Source organism: Apteryx rowi, unplaced genomic scaffold (assembly GCF_003343035.1).
Source record: "Apteryx rowi isolate R43461 unplaced genomic scaffold, aptRow1 scaffold_930, whole genome shotgun sequence".
Classification (NCBI taxonomy): Eukaryota; Metazoa; Chordata; class Aves; order Apterygiformes; family Apterygidae; genus Apteryx; species Apteryx rowi.
Genome location: NW_020451239.1, coordinates 124,026 through 145,523, shown reverse-complemented (window position 1 = coordinate 145,523; position 21,498 = coordinate 124,026). Strand labels below are relative to the sequence as shown.

The window sequence follows — 21,498 nt, the reverse complement described above, 5'->3', positions numbered from 1 at the left end:
ATCAATGAGAAAGACAAAGTTTATTTTTAGTCTGTATTCCCCTTAATTCTATTTAGAGCATGAAGCCTGAAAACAACAAACAAGAAAACAAGTCCTGTGAAAAACAGTCTTGTGTTAACAGCTAGGTGAGCCAGTGGAGCATGCTGATGCTTCAGTACAGAGATATCACAAGCAAAGAGCAAAGGGAGAATGCACAGTAAGCCAGAGTCTGCTCTCGCTTTTGTAACCTGTTGGAGATGGTTCCTCAAAGGTTTTTAAGTACTTCCCTGATAAGGAAATCCAAAGCAATAAAAAGGGAGGTTTTGTGTAGCTACAGACCACCCAGCTGGCACCATAGCCACACTTATGTGCAGGTACACTTTCTAGCCATGCTCCCTAAGGCAGAAACTCAAACATGACCTAACAGACTACTTGTAAAAAATATGTACAAGACTTCGAGCAATTAAAGACAAAGTCAGGAGTGGGCAATGATGCCAAATCTTTGCTGCTGCACACAGTCCACCCAAACTTCGATTTCCCCCAGTTTAGTCCTCAGCATTTTGGTCAGAGACCTCAAGTAGACCCAAACTAATAACCCTTCTTCCCTGTCTGTCATGTTACCAGGTCAAATACTGTTTCAAACAAAGGGACAAATGGGCAGAGCATATCTGAAAGAAACCAACCAGTCAGAGAAGAAAAAGGTGAGAAGACTAATCCATTCTAAGCAATTGTCAGAAATTAGGTATTTTCACAGTGATATACTACCAGTTACATAACATGATAATTGTTTTAAGCACAATAACGCCCTGGAAACCATAAGAAGATACACTAAGGTAGTGATAGCTGTAAGAGGTACCATCATCTAAGGCATGCAGACACAGGCAGGCATATGCAAGCAGAAGCTAAACCACAAAAGCCTGGGACTTTCCTTGCAGACCGACTGCAAATGCAAAGGTATTGCTTGGTTACCACTTTAAGTGTCTGGGAACACCACATGCAGAGGTGGAAAAGAATGCCTAGCCAAATGAAAAATGTGGGCATGAGGCTACAGCCTGGAAGTAAGCCTAGAGAGAGAGCTCTTCCACGCTCTGCTGGAAGGGCACCATTTCACTGCAGACCTGTTGCCTCCAATTATTTGTTTCTGCCACGTTCAGAGAAATAAGATTTTCTATATATTGTTTGGAAATAAGCAGGACTGTATAATCCAAAAGGGTCAGGAGGCAGGTGTCCCTTTTGAAAGCCTGTCTAGGCTAAGGGAAGCTATGATATAGTGCTATTTGGACTGCTTCCCTGTACTATCCCTTAGTACATGGCAGAGACACTGTCTTTCACTCACCCCTTCCATCTCACTGACTCGACTAGGACAGACTCTTCCACCTCTTTCCCTCTTGCTGCTTTTCTTCATGGTTCTCTTTCTTGCCCTTCTACTGCATATATGGAGGCAATCCATGTTCATAAGGTTGGGCTTAGTCAAAAAATCACAGGCATTTTTCAGCATAATGTTACAGCCAAGCTTTACTGATGTTTCATTTGTTATGGGATGTGTAAGGCAATGAGGAACATGGAGAAAGCGCTCAGCTACAGCAGAAGAACTTCCCATTGTTGAGTGATGTGTCATCCTGAAGCCCCTGTGGGGGCTCCACCTTTGTCTGGAGACCACATATGTTGCAACTGTTGCTCCATGGGCCAAAACTACCCCATGAAAGTCCATCACCTACTAGCACAGTTGCATCTGAGCATCTGAACCGGATGTTGTTGGCTGCTGTGTCATCACCTCCTCCTTGAGATTTCTCTGTTCTCAGTGAGAAGGAGATCAAGTGGCCTCTAGGACAAACCTGGAAGCTGGTCCAGGTTCCCCATCTGTCAAAAAAGCAGACAGAGTGATGTCTAGGCTCTGCAAACCACTAGGGAGTGCCCCTTCTCCTTGCCTTGCTGCCCTCAAGCTTAACACTTCCTTTGCTCACAGCAGTGACCAGTGCAACATCCTGTTGAAGTCAGGGGCCCCTTACTTTCTCCATTTCCCCCCCCCCCTTTCATGGGTGTCCTTTTCTCTTTGTTTGTATCTCATCAGAAAAACACCAGGAAGTCCCAGACTGGATTGTCGTGGTCCTGGTGGAAACTCCCAGGATAGCCTGAGCATGTTTTATGATGAATCTCCAACCTTTTGCACACGTACACATCAGACAGCAGTCAGAATAGATACCCTGCAGTCCTGTAGTGCAGTGCTATTCATATCAACAGGGTCAGGACCTCACCCAAAGAGTTTCTAAATGTATGGCTAAAAGTCTCTTTCCTCACATTTGCCCCATGTGTTTCAGATTTCCAACAAGAACTGTAGCCCTGGGATTATACTTCTGGTGTTCATAGTACTCTGCAGAAATTTCAAGAGACAACAGAAGACAGCAATGTGAAATAAACATGTTCATCTACAAAATAAAAACCCCAGACACCTGTTTTAGCTTACTTTATGCTCCAGCACTGTGCAAACGAAACAATCAGAAGAGTCCCCTGCAAAGGGTGACGCCTATGGTTATTTTGTGAGCCAGTGCATGACAAACAAGAGAAACTACAATGGTACTTACTTCCCCACCAAAGACTCAATGATTGAGTTATCTTCACAACGCAAGCGTATGCCATTCAGAGCTGTGTCGTCTCTTCCAAACTGGGAGGGCTCCACCTGCAGTGGAAGACACACAGGGATAGAGGTAAAGGCAAGGTGGAGAAAGGCCAGGAAATGTCCTTTAACTGCTTGTCATTAGCAGTTGCAATTCCTTTCTGTAATGAGAAGCATACCTGGGGAATTTCTTCATTAGGTTTGCCAACTCCTGACCCAATGTTTAAGGCAGAGACTCTTAATCCCAGCTGAGAAGTTAGACACAGCTGCCTCTCTCCTAACTCCAGCAGTGCATTTCAGCACTGATGTGGCTTCTCCCAGCAGCATCAGCCAAATGTGCATGATGCATTTGCCAGCACATCTCTTTCCAGTTTGAGAGCAAAACAATTCTGGCATCGACCTGTTTTTTGCTGTATTTGATAGGAAACTTCCTGTCCTAAAAAGATCATATTTTTCCTTACTGGTGTAACTATGGTGGCAGCATTTTCTAGGCTAAGTTTACCCAAAGTCTCAGAATTTTATGTACAGGTTAACAGTCAGGAGGGGCAAAAACTCTGCAACAGGTCCTTAAACTTTGGAGAAGACCTTCCTTGGAGGTGGAGAGGTGGGGAGGAAGTGAGACACAGGGACAGGAGATGGCAGGAAATAGGGAGAATTTTACCTTCAGCGCAAATCCACTGGCATAGCCATAGCGGCAAAATTGCCGACTCCCCCAGTGGCCCCAGTGGCCTCCATTAGGCACAGCGAGGACAGAGATGTATTTGCGTGCCCCTGTGTCCTGGAGGCAAAGAGAGAGGAACAGAATGAGTGTGGTTGGTGTGAGGAGCTTCATGTTTTCGAATCCTGATCTGCTGAAGGAGAGCTAGTGTAACAACAGGGGAATTTATACTCTGTCAGGGCAGGTTGGATTTTCCCATCAGCTCATAGACAAACACTGTGGGAACAATAGCTTTTCTCTGGGGAGCGACACAGCACTTGCTGACCTGCTCTTGGTGCCAGCGACGAGCTCCCTTGGAAGCACAGAGAGTTCGACGGCAAACATATGGCAGATGCTGTGGCTACAAGGCTATTCATCATCACTGAAGGACTACACAGAGGTCTTTGCGGCCCTTTCTGTGTTCGTGGATACCTGTGGAACAACTTCACAGAGGTTTAATGTGGATTCCCACTATTGGCTATGCAAATCCTTGGCCCAGGGAATGTTTATCCTTTGAGGGAAACTGTAATAACTGCTTTAGCTGTTTCTGGATGTCTGACAAGGCAGATCAAACTATACAAAAAAAGTAACAAACATGACTTAACTGGGGACACAGTCTAGAAAAAAGAATGGGTAAGCTCACATCCTGTGTCTCCCAGCATTCCCTAATGAATGGGATTCCTGGTAAGCTTGACATATGTACTAGGAATTTAATTTTTTCAATATCAGTTATTTCCCACTGTCTCTTTGATCTCAATAAAAAACATTGTGCTTTGTGACAAGCTTAACTGACTCAGTCATGCTAGGATACCTGCAGTGATTCTCAGGGAGACTGCAAAATAAATGCTACTGGGACAGCATGGGGGGGAAACAGGTTTTCCAGAAAGGTGAGGTTGAACTTGAGTGCTCTGTCTTTCAGGAGGCCACAATGCAGGGAGAGGCAAATTTAAAATCCTGCATTTGAGAGACTCTTTTGACATACAAACAACTTGTGCTCACTGTGGCCTGTATTCAGATTAGCTGGCCCTGATAGAAGCTATTTCTCAATTTAGGAAGCCAGGAGGGGAAAAAAGGAATGTGTCTCGAGGCTCAGGATCCCATAGCAGGACTTGGTACCAAGTCTTGAAAGGGAGGAAGGCAAAGAGTTTCTCTCTTCTAGTTTTCTTTTAATCTCAGATCTATTCCCTCTATTCCTGTCCCATTAAAAGGTAATGTTGCCTTTCCCACCCTTCACTCTGTACTCCCCATCTCCTTGTCAGTACTTCTGGGCTCCAGCTCATGCTAGTTCCAGTTTTCTTAAACTCAGCATTCTTAGACTTCAGCCTTTTGGTTCCTGTCTGCCCGCCTGAGCCCTGCTGTATGGAAACATGATTCTTGTTCTGTGGCTCTATGGAACAGCATAAGATGAAGACAAAACATTCCTCATTATCTACTAAGATCTGATCTACAAGATGAAGATGACATGGGCAATTTCTGCTTCCTTAGAGGAAATGAATCCTGTTATACAGACTACTGTATCAGAAAAAGAAATCAGGGGCTACAAATAAGAGTCTTGAAATAAGGAACCAACTTCAGCCTCATAATGGCTAGGTCAAATTAAGCTTCCACAGATAATGTCCTGAAAAAAAAGAACAGAGCTTGCAGGGAAAGAGGTTGCAAAGGGAAAACACTGGCACAAGTTGGCATCCAGACAGGGACAGGAAGACTCAGCACTGCTTGGTAGATCAGAGTGCAGACATGGCAGGAAGGGCTCTGCCCATGGCACTACATGCCATAAATTCTCATTGATAAGGAATTTGTACAAGAGACAGCAGGAGACTTTGCTGAGAAGCTCCTGGCTCAAATTGGAGGGCTCAGTTGCAAGGGTGACTAGATCTTGGGGAGGACTTCCTGGACAAATATGGCTAACATCACTGTAGCATACAGAGATGATGAAGCCTTCAAACCAGAAAACGCACTGTTCCCCTCAAGACTGGAGAATGGCTGCTGCTGCATTCCTGGATTACAGCTTCCCATGACTACCAAATGTGAGTGGGATGTATCAGAGGTGGGCGGGAGAATACACAAAGAGACATATTAGACAAACAGCTGTTTACTCCATAATCATCCCAATGACTGAAAAAGGAGGTTCAAGAGCTAGTGTCCAAAGTATCTTCTTCTTGCAGGTGAGAGTGAGTTTTACCCACAATTCTTTCTCAAAAAGATGCACAAGGCACCTTATTTTCATTTTTTTCTTTGACACTCTGGGGATATACTGCCTTTTCCAAAAATGTGAGTTTTCAAAGGTCTAATTCTGGACCTGAACACACATCCAAATACATATCCTTTCATTGTTTTTTTCTTTACTTTTCAAACCTGATAGGTGGTGAATATTTTGGCCAATTTCAACAAAGCCTACATACAGAGACAGAAATCTGACAAAGATTCAGACAGAACTCACAAATGAAACGGAGGCAAAAGATAGTAACTGGAAAAATTAGTGCTTCCTGTGAACCAGGGAATCAACAGGGTTTCCTAACTATGGAGGTGACACACTATAACAGGGTAACAGTGTCAGCGCTCAAGATTAAAAAATGCAAGAACGATCATAACGTACAAAACTTCCTATTCCTTCAGTTTCAGGTGTCATGTATGTTATTCATTTAACCAAGTAGACAACAAAGAGTCAGCAGAGTGACGCAGAACTGGAGGGGAAGTGGGATGGCTTTTAAATGGGTGAACGAGAACATGAGAGCCTGGGCTCTCCAAGGGGAGAGACTGAAATATCTGGAAACAGAGATGACAGGAATCTGGATGAAGGCACTGAAAGACCACAGTAAGTGACGGAGGCACAGACTGTTTTCCTTCATAAACCAGAATATTCATCCTTCTTCTCCAAGTGGGATGTCAGAGCCTAGAGGAAAGGTGATCTCCCCAGCAGGGACCGTGCAACCACTGCTGGTGAGCCAGGTGTGTTTGCTCAGCCGAGGTCACACAGGGCAACCGGGGACATGCAGACCTGCCCTTGGCTGTAGCTCACAAAGTCTAAAAGGCACCGAGAGGAGTCACTGAGAAAGGGCTGGGACCTGGAGGTAACACCATAAAATAAAAAGCAGAATTCCCACATTCATTTCTTCTTTCCCAGCTGAAAACCACCTCCAGCCACAGTGATTTAGACCCATGGCCTGGCCAGCAAGTGCACTCCCCACCTCCGCCTCAGACTCTGCTCAGATTAGGAGATTTCCAACTCTTCCCAGCTCCCAGGGGAGGCATCCCAGGGCTCTGTGAGCCCACTGTGTGCAAGGGGAGTGTGGGGAGGAGAAGAATGGAGAGGAGCAGGGAGGCCAGCTTCAGGCATGCAGACATGAGAAATGACTCTTGCATGCACTTCAGAAGCCCCTAAGAAAATTCAAACCCCAGACTAGTACAGTTACTCTGGTGCTTGGAAAGTATCATTTCCCCACTTTAAAGGAACTGAGGGTCAAAGGCTATGGAAGAAACTACATGGTAATCTGAGGTGTCAGATATGAGATGTCTCAGACTTGATTTCCAAGTACATACCTTATGTAGCACCTAATATGTGCAAAGCAGAGCTGCTGTTGATTTCTGTTACAATGTAATGGCGCATTTTTTCTTGGGCTCCTCTAAAATTTTTCTAAGATCAGCTTACCTAGAATACTAAAATAAAAATATCCCATAATGGTAAGTTCCAGGCATCTTACTGACACTTGACCACTATATTTCTTAACCTTAAAATAATAACTGTAAAATAATTCCTGTAATTGTAAAATAATGGCAGAACACAGCTTTAAAGAAAACTGGCAAGCCCATTAGTTTGATTAATAAAGCAGGACTATGCAAAAGTGATGATGATACAGGGTATTTCAGGCCTTCATCATTCATCCAGCTGAATACAACTATTTTTACAAGCAGAGGAGCATAAAAATTAGGCCAATATTTTTCAACTTTTGTAAATACTTCTAAAATGCTTAATACAAGCAGATAAATATAATATTAAGTATTATATTAATTATATAAAATTAATATATTGAAGTTATGAAATAGTTTATATTTATATGGAACATGCAAAATAAATATGCATGTATAACATATAAAAATACATTTCACACACAATTTGCTTTATTTTATGATGCTATGAAAAAACTATATATTACTAGCTTTTGGAAAGTAGTTCTCTTCTGACTTTGACCCTCAAAAATGCCATCATAGTTAGGAATACAAACTTTATTTGACACTATTGGGTGTTGTCTTTCTCACACTCTCAATTTCTTGTATTCATATATACCTACTGCTGCAGAAAAGACAATGATCATTTGAGGGATTTACCAGACTGCCCAGCCTCATAGTAGAGCTTTTGAAAAGCAAGGCAATAGGCTGCAAAGTCATTCAAGACCACATCTGCTCCAGCTTTTTGTCTGCCATTTCAGTCTCCAGTGCCTCTTTTCTCCATTCACAGCCCTTGTATCTCCACCCTGCTCCTGAGGGTGTTAAGAATACTGCTGTCCTGTGAAGATCATGCAGTGTTTCAGCAAGATTTTCTCTGCCTGTGTTGTGAAGAAGACCATGCACTAGGGTCCTTTCGACTTTTCAGTTCTCTTAAATTATAAGAATCTGGCATTTTAAAATCCTAGTCATTAGTCGTATTTCTCTGGCAGGCAGAGAAACAGTGAAGATTCATATTCCTGTTTCTCTTCTGTTCTTATCACCTTCTCTACTCTGTCTTGTTGCAGATTTCCATATGAAAGATTAATATACTAATCTAGAAGAAGTTTAAAGCTTCTTTTTTGGCAACAAGTAGAAATAAACTTTTCACCATAACTTCCAGCTGTCCATGTTAGCCTCCATCTTTGAGCATTCTTGCTCCCTCTTTTGCAGGATCCATCTTACACTGTACGTTTCCAGGAGCAGGGAAGCATAACAGTTTTCTAAGAGACATAATGAAAGGACAAGCATTGTACACTAACATCCCTAACTCAGAATCACAAATAAATCAGCCTGTGAGAAAGAAGGAAGAAATTCTCCATTCTAGTCTGCGAAATGAAAAAGGTTTCTTCTGACATGAAATCTTCTCTATGAGGTAACACAAAAGAGTTCACATCTTAGGATGGGTCCAGGGTCTAAAGCTTCTCTTAGCTCATTTTTTTCATAGCAAAGAAGTACTTGAGCTCCCAGCAGGCCCTCTGGCCTATGGAGGCAAAAGCAACTTGTGCTGAATTCATTTCCTGAAGAAGTGAATAAAACCTTCAGGAAACTGGAAGAGAGATGTCAACAGGAATGACACTGCATGATAAATGTCCACGAAAATAATCATAGCGATACTTTCTGAGTGAGCTGTAGGAAAGGCTGATGCAAGTGTGTGGGAACTCAGGGAAGAAGAGAAGATAGATAGCATCAACCAAAGAAGAGATCAGTAAGTAAGAACTGAGGGGCAGTTTCAGCTTTATGAATGTGTGGTTCTGTAAGCTGCAGGCCATTTCGTACCCCTCCCGCTGTCTCTTGCCAAGGTCCTGGTTGACACTCACCAACGCAGACAGCTCTCAATAGCCATGTCTGTCATTAGCGCCAACGCACAAATTGGCCATTACAATTAAATATGAATCGTTTGTAAATCACATGTCCTGGCTCTGACAAACCTTCCTCACCTCCACCTTGGGATGAAGATGAGACACTCCAAAAGTACCTTCCTGCAAAAGAACTCACTGTTTCATGGAAGTAGGATATTCGCAAACACAGAAACTACACCTATTACCAGAGAAACATGAAAGGGCACTAAACAGTCTATTTTACTCTGTGAAAATATGCATAAGCAAAGGGCTGTACTATTTAGGAAAAAGGGGTGGGATTCTGACTGAACAAACCCGTCTACACCGGAGGTGTCTCCATCTGAAATAATCACCATGGCCGCCTTTTAACACAGCTGAGAAAGAAATATGACAACAGTAGAGAGAAACAGACACCTTCACGTGTCTATTTCAGATGAACCTCTCCCTAAAAATACCTGTTTATCCCCATTGACTACAGGGAGGCAGATTCCCCATCTGGACTAGTCTTACATCTTCAGTCTCTTTTTTAAGCTTTACTAGACTAAAAACAGTAGTGCTGGATTAGAAATAGTTTTAACTAGCATGGGCTAACATTGAAGAGAACATGAGTAATCAATTCAGGTGCTATTTGATCCTCATTTTCTCATTCATTAAGCTGACTCAGATTAATAGAAAATAGAATAGCAGGAAAAATGCAAGCAAGAGACATTAGAAGTGAGGCAAGAGCCAGGATTTTCTAGATTCATGAGCAGGGAAAGAAGTTTACAGCAAACAACAGACTAAGTATAGCTATTTCTTTCATTTAGGATGAGGCAGTTTTACAATAGTGATAGGGTATAAAGAAGATTTCCACCTCAAGGTGGTGCTCCTCTTCCGAGTTTGTCTTCAGGCAGAGTTTCCTACCTGCCCATGACCCCAGATTTTTATACAAAATTGTCTCTGAAACCTAGACATTTTAGCTGTCTTCCCTAGTAGGCTGAGCACCCATTAGTGATTTCTAACATACATAACAGAATCTTCACAGTTTCTCACATTTTTTATTTCTGTATTATCAATGGAACTTGCCTTCCTCCATATATGAATTTTTATGCCTTATTTCTATAGCCTATTGTTTATTTGCTCATTTTAATTTTTGTTTACAACTTTAAGTGACATTATTTTAATACATTGTTGTGAAAGCCTAGTTCCTCTGCAGTGGGGAACCTCAATTACTTTTGGTTCCCAATTCCCATCTGGGAGACAGCACACCATAACTGCTTCTTATTTTTGCCATAAAGTGCCACTGAACAATCCTCTACAAATTCATTCTACAGATAGAGAACCTGAAGGAACTTAACAAGACAACCAGTCCATGCCTGCAGCCCCAAGGCAGAATCAGTCTACACCCAAATATTCCTGAAGGATGAAAGATGTTTGTTCAACCTGTTCTTAGAAACTTTCAGTAATAAACACTCCACAGATCCCTTAAGCAATATAGTCTAATGCTCAGCTGTCCTTATTGTTGGAATGGTTCTCCTAATGTCTACTGAAATTTAAGACTAGTCTGCTTTTTTTTATTCACATTAGTACTGTTTATTCTTTTCCTCCCTCAACAGCCATTTGAACACATGAAGACTGTTGTCACATCCATCTTCAAGAGTTGGATCCTGTTGTCTTATGCTCAACTTATGCTCCACTACACTTGGAGTTGCTACTGAGGCTCCCTGCATTTTTCTTTCATACTAAATTAATTTCAGTACAAGTTATTCTCTGCCATGCACATACAAGAACTGAAACATGTAAAGGGTCAACTTGTCATTGCAATCTCATCGTGATTTCCACCTGCATATGACGGACAGCAAGCAAACCGAGCTTCCATAAGAATTCCATTGAGTTCAAAAAAAGCAGAGCCCACATCATGGCCGGTAACCAGGAGATTGCCTTTGCTCCTGTCTCATGGTTGTTTACACTCTCTACACTGGGACATTCACATCTTTTCCTCTAGGTATTGACAGGGGCCAGAATCAGTGGGAAAGGATGTTTACAAATAAGGACCAGAGAATAGCAGCTAGAAAAGCAGGATGATGCTGCGGCAGCCTGCAGTGGAGAGAGCTGCTGGCTGGTGGCAGCCCAGATGCACTGAAAGGAGGCTGAGGGAAGCTGCTTAGAGCACAGCTGGGTCCCGAGATAAGGCCATGGCAGGGAAACAAGTCCGTCTTTGCTCATGGCACAGGCAACCATGAAGTGACAACAGAGCCCAAGGAACCAGCTCTTCAGGCTCTGCCACCTGATACTTTCTGCATGTTTAATCCCCACATGTCATTTTACCATCTCCCCCCACATGACCCTTCTCATTCTGACAGCTCATCTGAGTCAAGGTTTTATCTGGCTTTGATTCCTTCATTCCTAACTCTTTAGGCAACTCTCAGTGAGTGCATAAACAGCTACGATTTCAACAAGAAGGTGGGTAGATGGCCCAGACAATAGTGGTAATACAAAGGGTTGAAAGATTTGCCAGCAAAAATAGATTTCAGGGCCTGCATTTGTTCTTGGCAGGACATTTCTGTTCCAGCAGAAACATGCTATGACATAAATGTAGGGACAAATTGCAAATGAGTTTACACCAGAGAAGCAAAGGACTGCAAGTAGATGAGCAAATCATTCACAATGGAGACCTATTTACAATTGTACATGCAAGATAGCACATCTTCTTGGTGTTGCTGTTTGAGATGCACTCTCTGTCATGTCAGCACTGTCATCAGTTCCCTAGTCCAAGGCCCCGTTTCTTTGATCATCCTACATAGGCTGTTCTGAAGACCTCTCATCATTTTCACCCCTCTTCTGGACTCTACACAACTGGTGACATCTTTTTTGAAAAGTAGTGCCTAGAATTTAAGAGCATTTCAACTGAGACATTACCAGTGCAGCATGGTACTGGAAAGGTGGAAGCTTTCTACTCGTTTACTTAACATGGTTGTTTAGCTAGATAGGGTAGAACAGGCACCTCCTTTCCTGTAGAACTACTGCCTAGCCAGTCATTCTCACTCACATCTTTGTGAAGCTGATTATTCTCACGTTAGCATAATACTTTGCACCTGTGTTTATCTTGAGTTCTATCCCCATCCTCTAATGTTCTTCAGCTTCTCACAGGTTGGTGTCATCTATAAATTTAATAAGCAAACTCTCTATTCTACCATGCAAGTCATTAGTAAAAATATTGAATAATTCCAGAACCAGAACAGTCTCCTGCGGAACATGGCTCGATATATCTTTTCACAGTAGGATTAGGCTTTTGACAATTTTTACCATTGATTGAAATTGCTAATTAAAAAAAAAAATGGGCCAGACCCTCCTGTAGTGCAGCTTTACTGACAGCCAGAGACCAATGTCAATTTGCACCCACTGCAGATCTACCACTATATCTTTAACTAAAGATCACTTTATATAAGAAAACTCCAGCAACATATTCTGAAAACACTTGAGAAAAGTTCTCAGAATCTGCTATAACCTCAGCCATAAGGCTATTCAGTCCCCTAAACAGTAGTTTGGGGGTGTATCGCATATGGCCAAACTGATTCATCTCCCTGTTCCATAACAGGGTCCTAGTTCCCTGAGTGTCTACTGTATACAGGCTAGTCCATACCTGGGCTTTTTTTCCCAGTAAATCAAGTTGTTCTCTTGATGGTGACATGCTAGCACTAACTACAAGATGTTCTGCATTGGGATCCAGATCCATCTTCAGTATGGAGTCAAGCCAATCCTCACCACTTGGCCTGGGGACAATACAATACTGCCTGGTGCTAACAGCAAAGACAGAGTGGAAATAATCTCTGGGCACTTCAGTCCCAGAGTGTCCACTGCACCCACAGTGAAACAGACGGCTCAGACCCCACAACTGCCCTTCTCATTGATATCACCTTACCCTGGTTCCCAGCAGTGGGCCTCGACCATCCTCCTCTGTTCCCACCCTTGTCCCTTAACTGCAGCATGGAGAAAAGGCAGCATGTGGTGCAGCTGGTTTTCAGCCATGTGCGCACTGGCTGGTGGCTATGTTTCCTGCTGGGTAATGCCAAGCCAAGCAGAGCAGATCCAGGTCTGCTCAGGGAGAGAAGGAGGGAGGAGGGAAGGAAAGAAAGAAACAGTGTACAAAGTGCTGAAAAAAAAAGATTACTTTTAGATTATTTTGATAAGTATCAGATTATTTCAAGTATTTCTTTGTTTTAAGAAAGGACTTTATTAGCAGATCCTGAGCACAGGTGAAGAGGAGGATGAAAAGATAGAAGTGCACATATCTTGGGCGTCAAAATGTCTAAGTGCTTAATATTTGTAAAGTTCTTTTTACTCAGCAAAATTTTCCATCTCCTAAAGTGTCTCAGATGTTGGTTGAAAATACTTTAGCCACCACTGTGAGAAGCAGGTTTATAAACAGAGCAAATTGCACCCTGGCCTATGCCCAGGGCCAGGCAGTGTGACAATCTCTGCTATACTGCATGTTTTAATAAAGTATTTCGAAACCATCACCCTAATATGAAGACTCATGGGACAGAGTCACTATTCTCATAGGAAAACCACATGTGGAATTACAATCACTTTCAGCAACAGAGCAGAGCAGAAATGAGTGATGTCGTCACGTGTCATTGTGAATTACCTCTGACCTCTGCAGCCTGAACATTTGCACTGATGGGATGACTCAGGCAAAAATCCTCTCTCACTTGAGCTCTCTTCACAGTCAGTCATGCTGATCCAGAGGATTTACTGTGAAACAGGCCTTGCCACCTATAGTCAGCCATCTGCCTCTGGAATTGATCCTTTGTACTGATCCAACAAACCTTTAAGGACAGAATTACTCTCCGGACTTCACAAATACATTTGAAGTTCAGCAAGTGCTAAAGGGCTTTGCTGGACTGGGACCAAAGCACACAGCACCTTAAAAGCTCAGACCCTCAATGAGCAGTCCTCAAACCACGGTTTGCCCTCCCTGTTGACCAGCAGGCCTCTGAGGCAGCCCTGATCCTGACACTGCTTTAGTGTGACACTCTTGTCACCAAATGGCAAGAACTACGAAGGTCTGGACCATGCAACTGTGCTTGGGCGTCTGGACTCACACCACAAGGGAAGCTCTGGACTAAACAGAAGATAAATCATCAGCTGGATGTTGAAGCAGCTAAGGGAACAAGAGACCCTAACTACAGAGCAGCGGAAGCAGTGGGCACGTTGGTCATCCTTCTGCAGGCAAGTGGTAAATAATCACTAGCTCCTGCCTTCATAGCTCCCACAACACTGAAACCTCCTCTCAGAGAAGGTGTTTTACCTCTCATCTTGTTAGGTAGGGAAATGCTGGTTAGACATAGATTAATCCAAGATTTCCCGTAAAAGGAAAAATCTTGTCTTTCCCAGGTGTAGCTGTTCCTTCTGAGTTGTGAATATATATTTGTTCTGTGATTCTGAACCTGCTATCTGCTTGGCTTCAACTCCTGCAAATGCATTGATCCACACCTCCACATATTGCCTCACCTCTGTCACAAACCATCCAGAGCAAGAATTGGTCACCATCTGCTAACAGTGGTAGCTGTTTCAGGTATGATCTGTTTATTCTATATGCTGATCTGGAAAAGTCTAGTTATTTGTTTCAGGGGTTTCCATAGTGTTGTTCACTGAGGTATCCCGTGGTTCCACAAACACTCATTTCTCTTACGAAATGAAGGAGTGGCATTTCTCCATTTTATAGACCAGGCACCAACATGCATGGATTAAAGACAAAAGGACCCATTAATTCTGAGTCACAGATTTCCAGGACTAGATTTCAGGATTTCAGGTATTATACAGGATATAATAAATTCAAGGCAAAGCTACAGCCGCTTGTAGAAAACTCAGTTCTTCTGCAGTTCAGAACTGATCGTCTCAGGGCAAGCACTCAGAAAATAATAGATGATTAGCAAACCATCTGTGGACAACCAAAGTGATTTACTTAAAAACACCCGAGGAGGCATGACAGAGGTGCCCTAGGCAACCTTCACACTCTTTTGACAGGAGTTCAGGCTCTAGCCCCCAGGCCCTGTCTTGCTGCCCAGTCAGCCCAGACCACCCACATCCAGACCCTGGCGCACTGTGCCGTGCCCTGGTGCCAAGATTCAGCCCTCCTTGCAACAGTTTCTGTGCTGCCCCTTGTCCAGAGCCTTACAAAGGACAGGGAAAGAGGAGCAGCAGCCCTTGCACTGTTAAAAGAGAAGTGCTAAATGGGGGCAAATCTGCCAGACCCCACTGGTTCCTGCTGTCATGGGTGATGCTGGCAGCTGTAGGGGGCAGGAAAGTCCCAAGGGGGTATAAAGTGTAGGGGAAGGGCAAGCAGAGATGGTGGATGCCCCTCTCCTTGCATCTAGGTACTACCTATTGACATGGACAGAAGCAAGGGATGTGCAGCGCATCCACAGGGAGAAAACACAGAAGCCACCACCAGCCCAGGAGAGGATAGCATCCACGTGTCTACTGAGCTCTGACATCCACAGGGCCTTCTCCCACCTTCTCCCCCATCCATGCACATTCATTCAAGACCACCTGGAGAAAGGGATGCTGGCTGGGGCAGGGGGGCCAAAGCTCTTGTCGGCAAAAGAAAGCTTCTCTCCCAATGGCTTGCAGTAGCACCCAGATGTGTCCTAATCAGGGTGCCCACTTGCAGCCAAGTGGTTGGGGAGGGAAGAGGAATTGCTATGGAAGAAATGTTGGATGTGAAGGAATCCTGCATCCTAGGAAACACAGTGCCATTTCCTCATCCTAGCTCCTACCTCCTCAGTGGCTTCCAGTGCCAATCCATTTCTGTTTTCTCCCTCCTTTCCCGCAGCTGGTTTCTGGCCCCTCTTTATTTAATTTGGGAACTTCTTACCCTATGCTGTATGCTATCAACACAAGTAACTCTTGAGGAAGAGGGGAGGCAGCATCTCTCCTTTCAACCCAGCACCAAAATAGGTGAGGGCCTGCAGCAGGCCACAGCTGCTATTGTAGCAATAATCCTGCTCAGCTCTGAGTTGAAGTATACCCAAGAGAGATGAAATAATTGGTCCACTTAGTACAACTGCTGACAAGGCTCATCTGGATAGGTGCAAAATGCATTTTTTGTTTACACTTAATGTTCAGACTAATTAAGGAAGATGGGGAGATGTGGAAGGGGAATGCACATGATGAATATGCTGTCAAACTTCACATTGTTCCAACACTACACATTCCTAAGTCTTGGATTTTTAATATGGGACAAAATAATATACCTTTCCCTCCTTCTCAGAAATTCCTGAACCTGAAATTTTACAGACAAATACACAGCACAAGACGTTTCACCACAAGCGGTTATGATTTGGCAAAGCTACAACCAGCCAAGAATCATAGGAAAGGAAGACTTGGGCAACTTAGGCCAGCTGCCTCCTCTGAGTCCTCTGTTGCTTCTGTACATCTCAGATGATCTTTTTTCCAGCAGAAGCCACTTAGCCACATATATTCCCCAGACAAGTGGGCCTAAATTGGTGTTAGCTTGTATCACACCGCTCCTGGCTGAAGCAAAACAACCTTTCCAATACCCCAAGCTCTGGAGCTACTGTACAGCAGCAGTATGTTCCACACTAATGGGACCTACCAGTCTCTGAACAGACTTAAACTTTCCATGTAGATATAAACAAAAATCACCTGCCCTGAGATTTTCTCACAGAGTGGGTGGGTGAATTTTTCTGACATCTCATCTTTATATATACTTGTAAAGTTCTGGGCATGCATTTAAAAATGGATTAAATGCACCAGCAAGTGTAAATTTGTTTAGTCTCCATCAAAGCCTGCTACTCTAGCTGCTAGCGAGTATTAACAGCCATCTGCATTGCCCTAGGTGATTTGAATAGAGTTCTGTCCACGGCATGTCTCCTACTGCAGCCCTACAGGAAGCATGTTTAACTCTTTCTATACACTGCCACATACAGATTTTTGGACATTCCCAAGAGTTTCTTTTCGTGAAAGACTCATCACAGCTATGCTAGTCTCTGACTATTTATCTCAATGATCTAACATGAGTCTGCCTCTATGCACTTGCCAGTCATGCTGCCCTTGGCACATCCTTGAAAACAGACCCTTGACACTGCTGGCTTCATTTCTCCCCCAGCATCAACCTCACCGTTACGTGCTCAGGCTAGCACTGGGGAAAACTTCATGCTCAGTGTGGGGACAAAGGCGAGAACAGGGCAAGTGCCTGAAGGTCAGTCTGTGGGTCCCTGTCACCCCCGCTATGGGTGCAGAAGAGCAGGATAGGGGTAAGGAGAAAGGTGTCAGGTACATCAGGGAGAGAGGTGAAAGGGGATACCTTCCTTTTTCTCCTCATGGTGCCACCTCCAGGTCCCAGGCCTTTCTCAGTGACTCCCCTCCTCTCTTTTCAGTTTGTGTGAGCTGCAGCCAAAGAGCAGGTCTGTGTGTCCTCAGCTGCCACTGTTACTCTGCCTGAGCAAACACACCTGGCTCTTCAGCTACTACTCTGTGGTTTTTGGTTACTTTCTTATTTCAGGGAAACAAAACAAATGCCTTGGCTTAGGGAGCACAGTGAAACCATGGGCTGTGGAAAACCTCTCTTTCTCAGCTACTTCCTATGTTGCCATCCCTCCTTTTTTTGCACTCAGCTATAACTCCCACCAGCTCTTACCAGCTCCATTTACAGTAGGTCTTTCTTTGTGTTCCAGTCCTGCCACCCTTGGTCCCTTCAAAAAACATCTTCCTGGACCACTCTGCTGAGCCTGTCTTGTCCACAGCATTAAATTAATTACATAAAATGACTAAACTAAATGAATAATTGGGTTACTCATGTTACACTAATTCCTTAGTTTCCTATTTACTCCTTAGAGTGTGTAATCTTCTAAGTAATTTTGAAAAGGAATTAAAACCCCTCAAATGATGCGTGCTGTGGCATCACGCAGTTCATCAGTTGAACGGAAATTTGCAAATTCACTACACAGATCTCCACCATTGGAGAGGGCATAGTTATTGTAGGAGAATGAAATTGTCATTCTTAGTATGTACAGCCATGAGAGGCAAACATGACACATGCTTTAGCAAGCTACTTGGCATATTTCCTGGTGTCATAGGAATGGCCACTCAGGAATCACAGGTTTCTTTTCATACTCTGGTGTTAGAAATATGGATGTATGTTCTCCTGTCCATTTCCCTAAAGCTGTAGCCTTATCATCCTGCCATCACTGTTCATCTGAGCCCAGCCTTCCTTAAACCCACTCTTCACAATTCAGGCTTTTCATTCCAGACTCCTTAGCTTTACCAAGACAGTTCTGCTCAAATAGTTCAGGCTCCTCTTTCCTATTACAAATATCCCCTATGTTTCCAGATCCCTTCCCAAGACATTCTGAGTTTCCTTTACTACCCTAATTCCTTGTACTCATTTCCCACTCTCTAACTACTCTGTCCCTTAGAAACTTCCCCATCTGGATTCAGCATTCCCATCACCTGCATTTCTCCTCCTTGGATTCCTTGTCTGACCTGAGTGCCTTCCTAATCAAATGTTCAGAGATGGCTGAAATGTTCTACCTGAAACTTTCCAGATAAAGTTCTGCCTTGAGTCAGACTCTGCAACTGCAAATGGAAAATTTCAGCACAAATGGTTATAGACTGAAAAAGCTAGCAGCAACAGAAATCAGTCTTAGAGAAGCAAGTGGTGGGAAATCTCAATAGGCATTACTAGCAAGCCTGTACACAGCAGCAATGCCTATAACTCTTCCTAGCAGAAATTGCCAGCATCAAGCTGGGTCCAAATATCTAGCAGTTCCTCTTAAGAATTTAAATTTATTTTAGGTGGAGGCACAAAGGAGAACTTTGGGGGAAAACAAAAAAATGCTTTCAATGAGGCCTTTAACAGGCCTTAATATATGCACAAACACTTAGGCTGTGTGTGCAAAAAGCAAAGAACATGGTTAAAGTTAAGAAAGACAAGAATACTCTGTAAATGAATAATGAGTAAAACCCCTTACTCTTACTGTACCTTTGGGCAGCACCAGCCTTCAGCCCCATGGAAGAGTCAGAGTGAGATTAGGATTAGGGTCAGCATCCCAAGGGTCCACAGGGCTGGAAGTGCCCCCGAGTCCTGCTCCATCCCAAGGGCCAGGAATGCTGATGGCCAGGACAAAGCTGCAGTCCAGTGAGGAAAAGGATCTCCTTTGCTGACTTGACCAGTGATACAAGGTTTCTGAGTCAAATAAAGTGGGTGAGGCAGAGAATAGTTGCTAATCCAGACCTGGAAGAGTTTAAAAGAGATAAAAACTCTATGGTCCATATAACTGATGCCTAGAGAGGAGATGGAATAACTGTCTGCAAAGATCAGAATGACATTAGCATTGGGGAACAATTAGAAGCAATTTTAGAATGGAAGGTTTGAAATCAAGAAAAGATTTGCCTGGAACTAACCCTAAGTGTAGGGCTAGACTAGAAAATTTAGATATCACCTGTCCACTGCCAAAGGCAAGAGATGTACTTCTGTGCTTGCAAAAGTCCAGGTAGTTACAATTTTAACAGGCAAAAAGTTGCTATTGCAAGGACTGTTTGTTTCCTCAAAGTGAGAAAAAATATGACTATACAATGCTTGCTATAAAACTGTCTGTCTTGCAAGCCGTGTCACCAGAGTGCTTCTATCAGCACTCTGCCTGATCACACTTCCCGGGGGTTCGCAGTCATCAAAGGGTTTCTCAGCAGAAGGTTTCACACACGAGCAGAAGTCCTTAGTTCTCAGCCCATTTCAGTGCCCTCTGGCTCTCGCTCCTCTCTTCAGATCTGCTTCCCTGGGAAACCCACCCAACAGCGCTCCACAGGGGCTGGGGGCAGCATCGGCCCCTCACTCCCCTCCCCAGCTGCAGCCGGGGTTTCTGATCTTTGATCGGATGGAAACAAGTCAGCCAACAGGCAGGCAAATCCCTGTGAAAGACGCTGACCCATCCTCCCTCTTCCTCGGGCAACCGCTGTAACTTGTGTGAAGACTCTCCTGAGAGGTACTTCTGTGGGGTTTTACTTCTTAAAAAAAGTTCTGGATAATCTAATAAGAAGTAGTAGAGACTGTTGTTGACTTGGGGAGTGCTCACAGTGGCTGGATGCCTTCTCTGTTTAGAGGTGGCCTGCAAAATATAGGGCTGGTTTCTCACATTTGCCTCTCTAAGGTGACAGCTTCACATTAGTAAATATGCTTCTGTGAGCTCTGGAAGATTTTGTTGGAAAAGCAGTGATATGAGTCACAGTGTCCATTTGTAAAATTTGAATTTAACACAGTATTTTTGGTCTATCCAGGAGGTATACCTGGTCATCATGAAGGTGGTTTCTTATTCTGAAACTGCATCTCTGACTGACTGTGTTTTCTTTCAGGAACTGGAAATTGCCCAGGTTATTATCTCCTTATAAATGTTGCTTTCATTTGTCTTATTCTGCAGGCAAGCCACATCCTCACTGAGCCAGAATTACCTCCCCTAGGGCAGAAAGGGCAAACACAGCAGGGGAGGATCCTGCGGATGAGTAGGATTGAACAAAAGGTGTGTTTGCTCAAACAAATATCAACAATTTGCAATGATCATGTAAGACAGTGACCCTGTTGAGATGGACCAAACTGCTGCTAGCCAGAGGCCAGACTACTTCTGTGAGAGGGCAGGAGAAGATATCTGTCTGTGCAGTGGGGTGAACAGAGGGAGGCTGCTGGTGGAAAATATTTCTCTGTCTCTGTTCTTGCCCCTGAATTTGGTGCCTGCCCAATCCAATGGTCATCCTCCTGGTTTATTCTGTCATTCAGAATAGCTTTGTCTCATTTGCCCTACGCCTGAGCAAGGGCTTCCTTTAGGCCCTGCAGCTCCACAGAGCAACCACACATGGAAGATGAGCTCTGCATGCACAGAGTCCTCCAGCTCTGGGGGGTTAATTACCTCTCTGTATGTCTTCCTCATGGTCACCTCCCAAGCAACTCACTAAGGGCTCCAGCATTTCGCTGCAGCTCTGCCTTTGCACAGGGACAAGGAGAGATACCTGCCAACCAGTGGCATCCATAGGGGTGTTTTGATCAGTTTAAAAACACTACAGTGAAGATATACCAGAAATAACATTCTACATATTTGTCACCTGGACAAGTGCCATGGATCTTCACATGATATGTTACACACATTAGAGCGCATTTTTCTTTCCAGTTGTCCAAAACAGGTGGAACTATTTCCCACAGGATGTAAAGCTCCCAAAAGCCAGATATCAGCTTGCTCAGTGCTAGAAATCAGAATTAATCAAGCTCTTGGTGGATCCACAGAAACTTCAGGGCCAGGGAGCAAACCCAGATACTCACTAGGGCTTTCACCCAGATGCTTGGTCTGCTTTGCTCAAAAACACATTTTTGTCCTCCCTTGTACCTAAGGGGGAGGTTCTTGGGACAACCAGAAGAATCCCCAATATTGCTTTAGTGGGTATACTGCTGAATTTGCATCAAAGGTAAAAGAAGTCTTCTCCTTCTCCTCTCCCCAGGGTGTCCTCTTCCAGCTACCCACGTGTCATCCAATCTCCCTAAAAACCCCTCTTGGTTTCACAACATGCTTGTTTCCACAAGTACCACCATCTGCAATGAGAGCAGCAAGTCACAGTTTCCTAGGTAATATGATGAAATCTACCTCATATCTGGATTTCCCGATGTATGTCCTGTTGTG

General features: G+C 43.8%; 1 protein-coding gene across 1 annotated transcript; it reads right to left on the bottom strand.

Annotated features, from left to right (window-relative positions):
- Positions 1-1,553: 1,553 nt before the first annotated feature.
- On the bottom strand, positions 1,554-3,425 carry LOC112978436 (vitelline membrane outer layer protein 1-like). The gene is made up of 3 exons (XM_026091956.1): positions 3,255-3,425; positions 2,562-2,656; positions 1,554-1,839 (listed from the first exon to the last, which is right to left on the bottom strand). Exons 1-3 carry the CDS (start codon positions 3,423-3,425, stop codon positions 1,554-1,556), a joined length of 552 nt encoding a protein of 183 aa, XP_025947741.1.
- Between the last annotated feature and the right edge of the window lie 18,073 nt (positions 3,426-21,498).

What these genes read in the sequence shown, in the direction of transcription:
- LOC112978436 (XM_026091956.1), bottom strand. Translation starts at nt 3,425, where the DNA reads ATGAAGCTCCTCACACCAACCACACTCATTCTGTTCCTCTCTCTTTGC. An exon ending in CCAGTGGATTTGCGCTGAAG is followed by an intron (nt 2,657 to 3,254) that starts GTAAAATTCTCC and finishes CTTCCACTGCAG; the next exon opens with GTGGAGCCCTCCCAGTTTGG. An exon ending in ATTGAGTCTTTGGTGGGGAA is followed by an intron (nt 1,840 to 2,561) that starts GTAAGTACCATT and finishes CTTTTTTGACAG; the next exon opens with ATGGGGAACCTGGACCAGCT.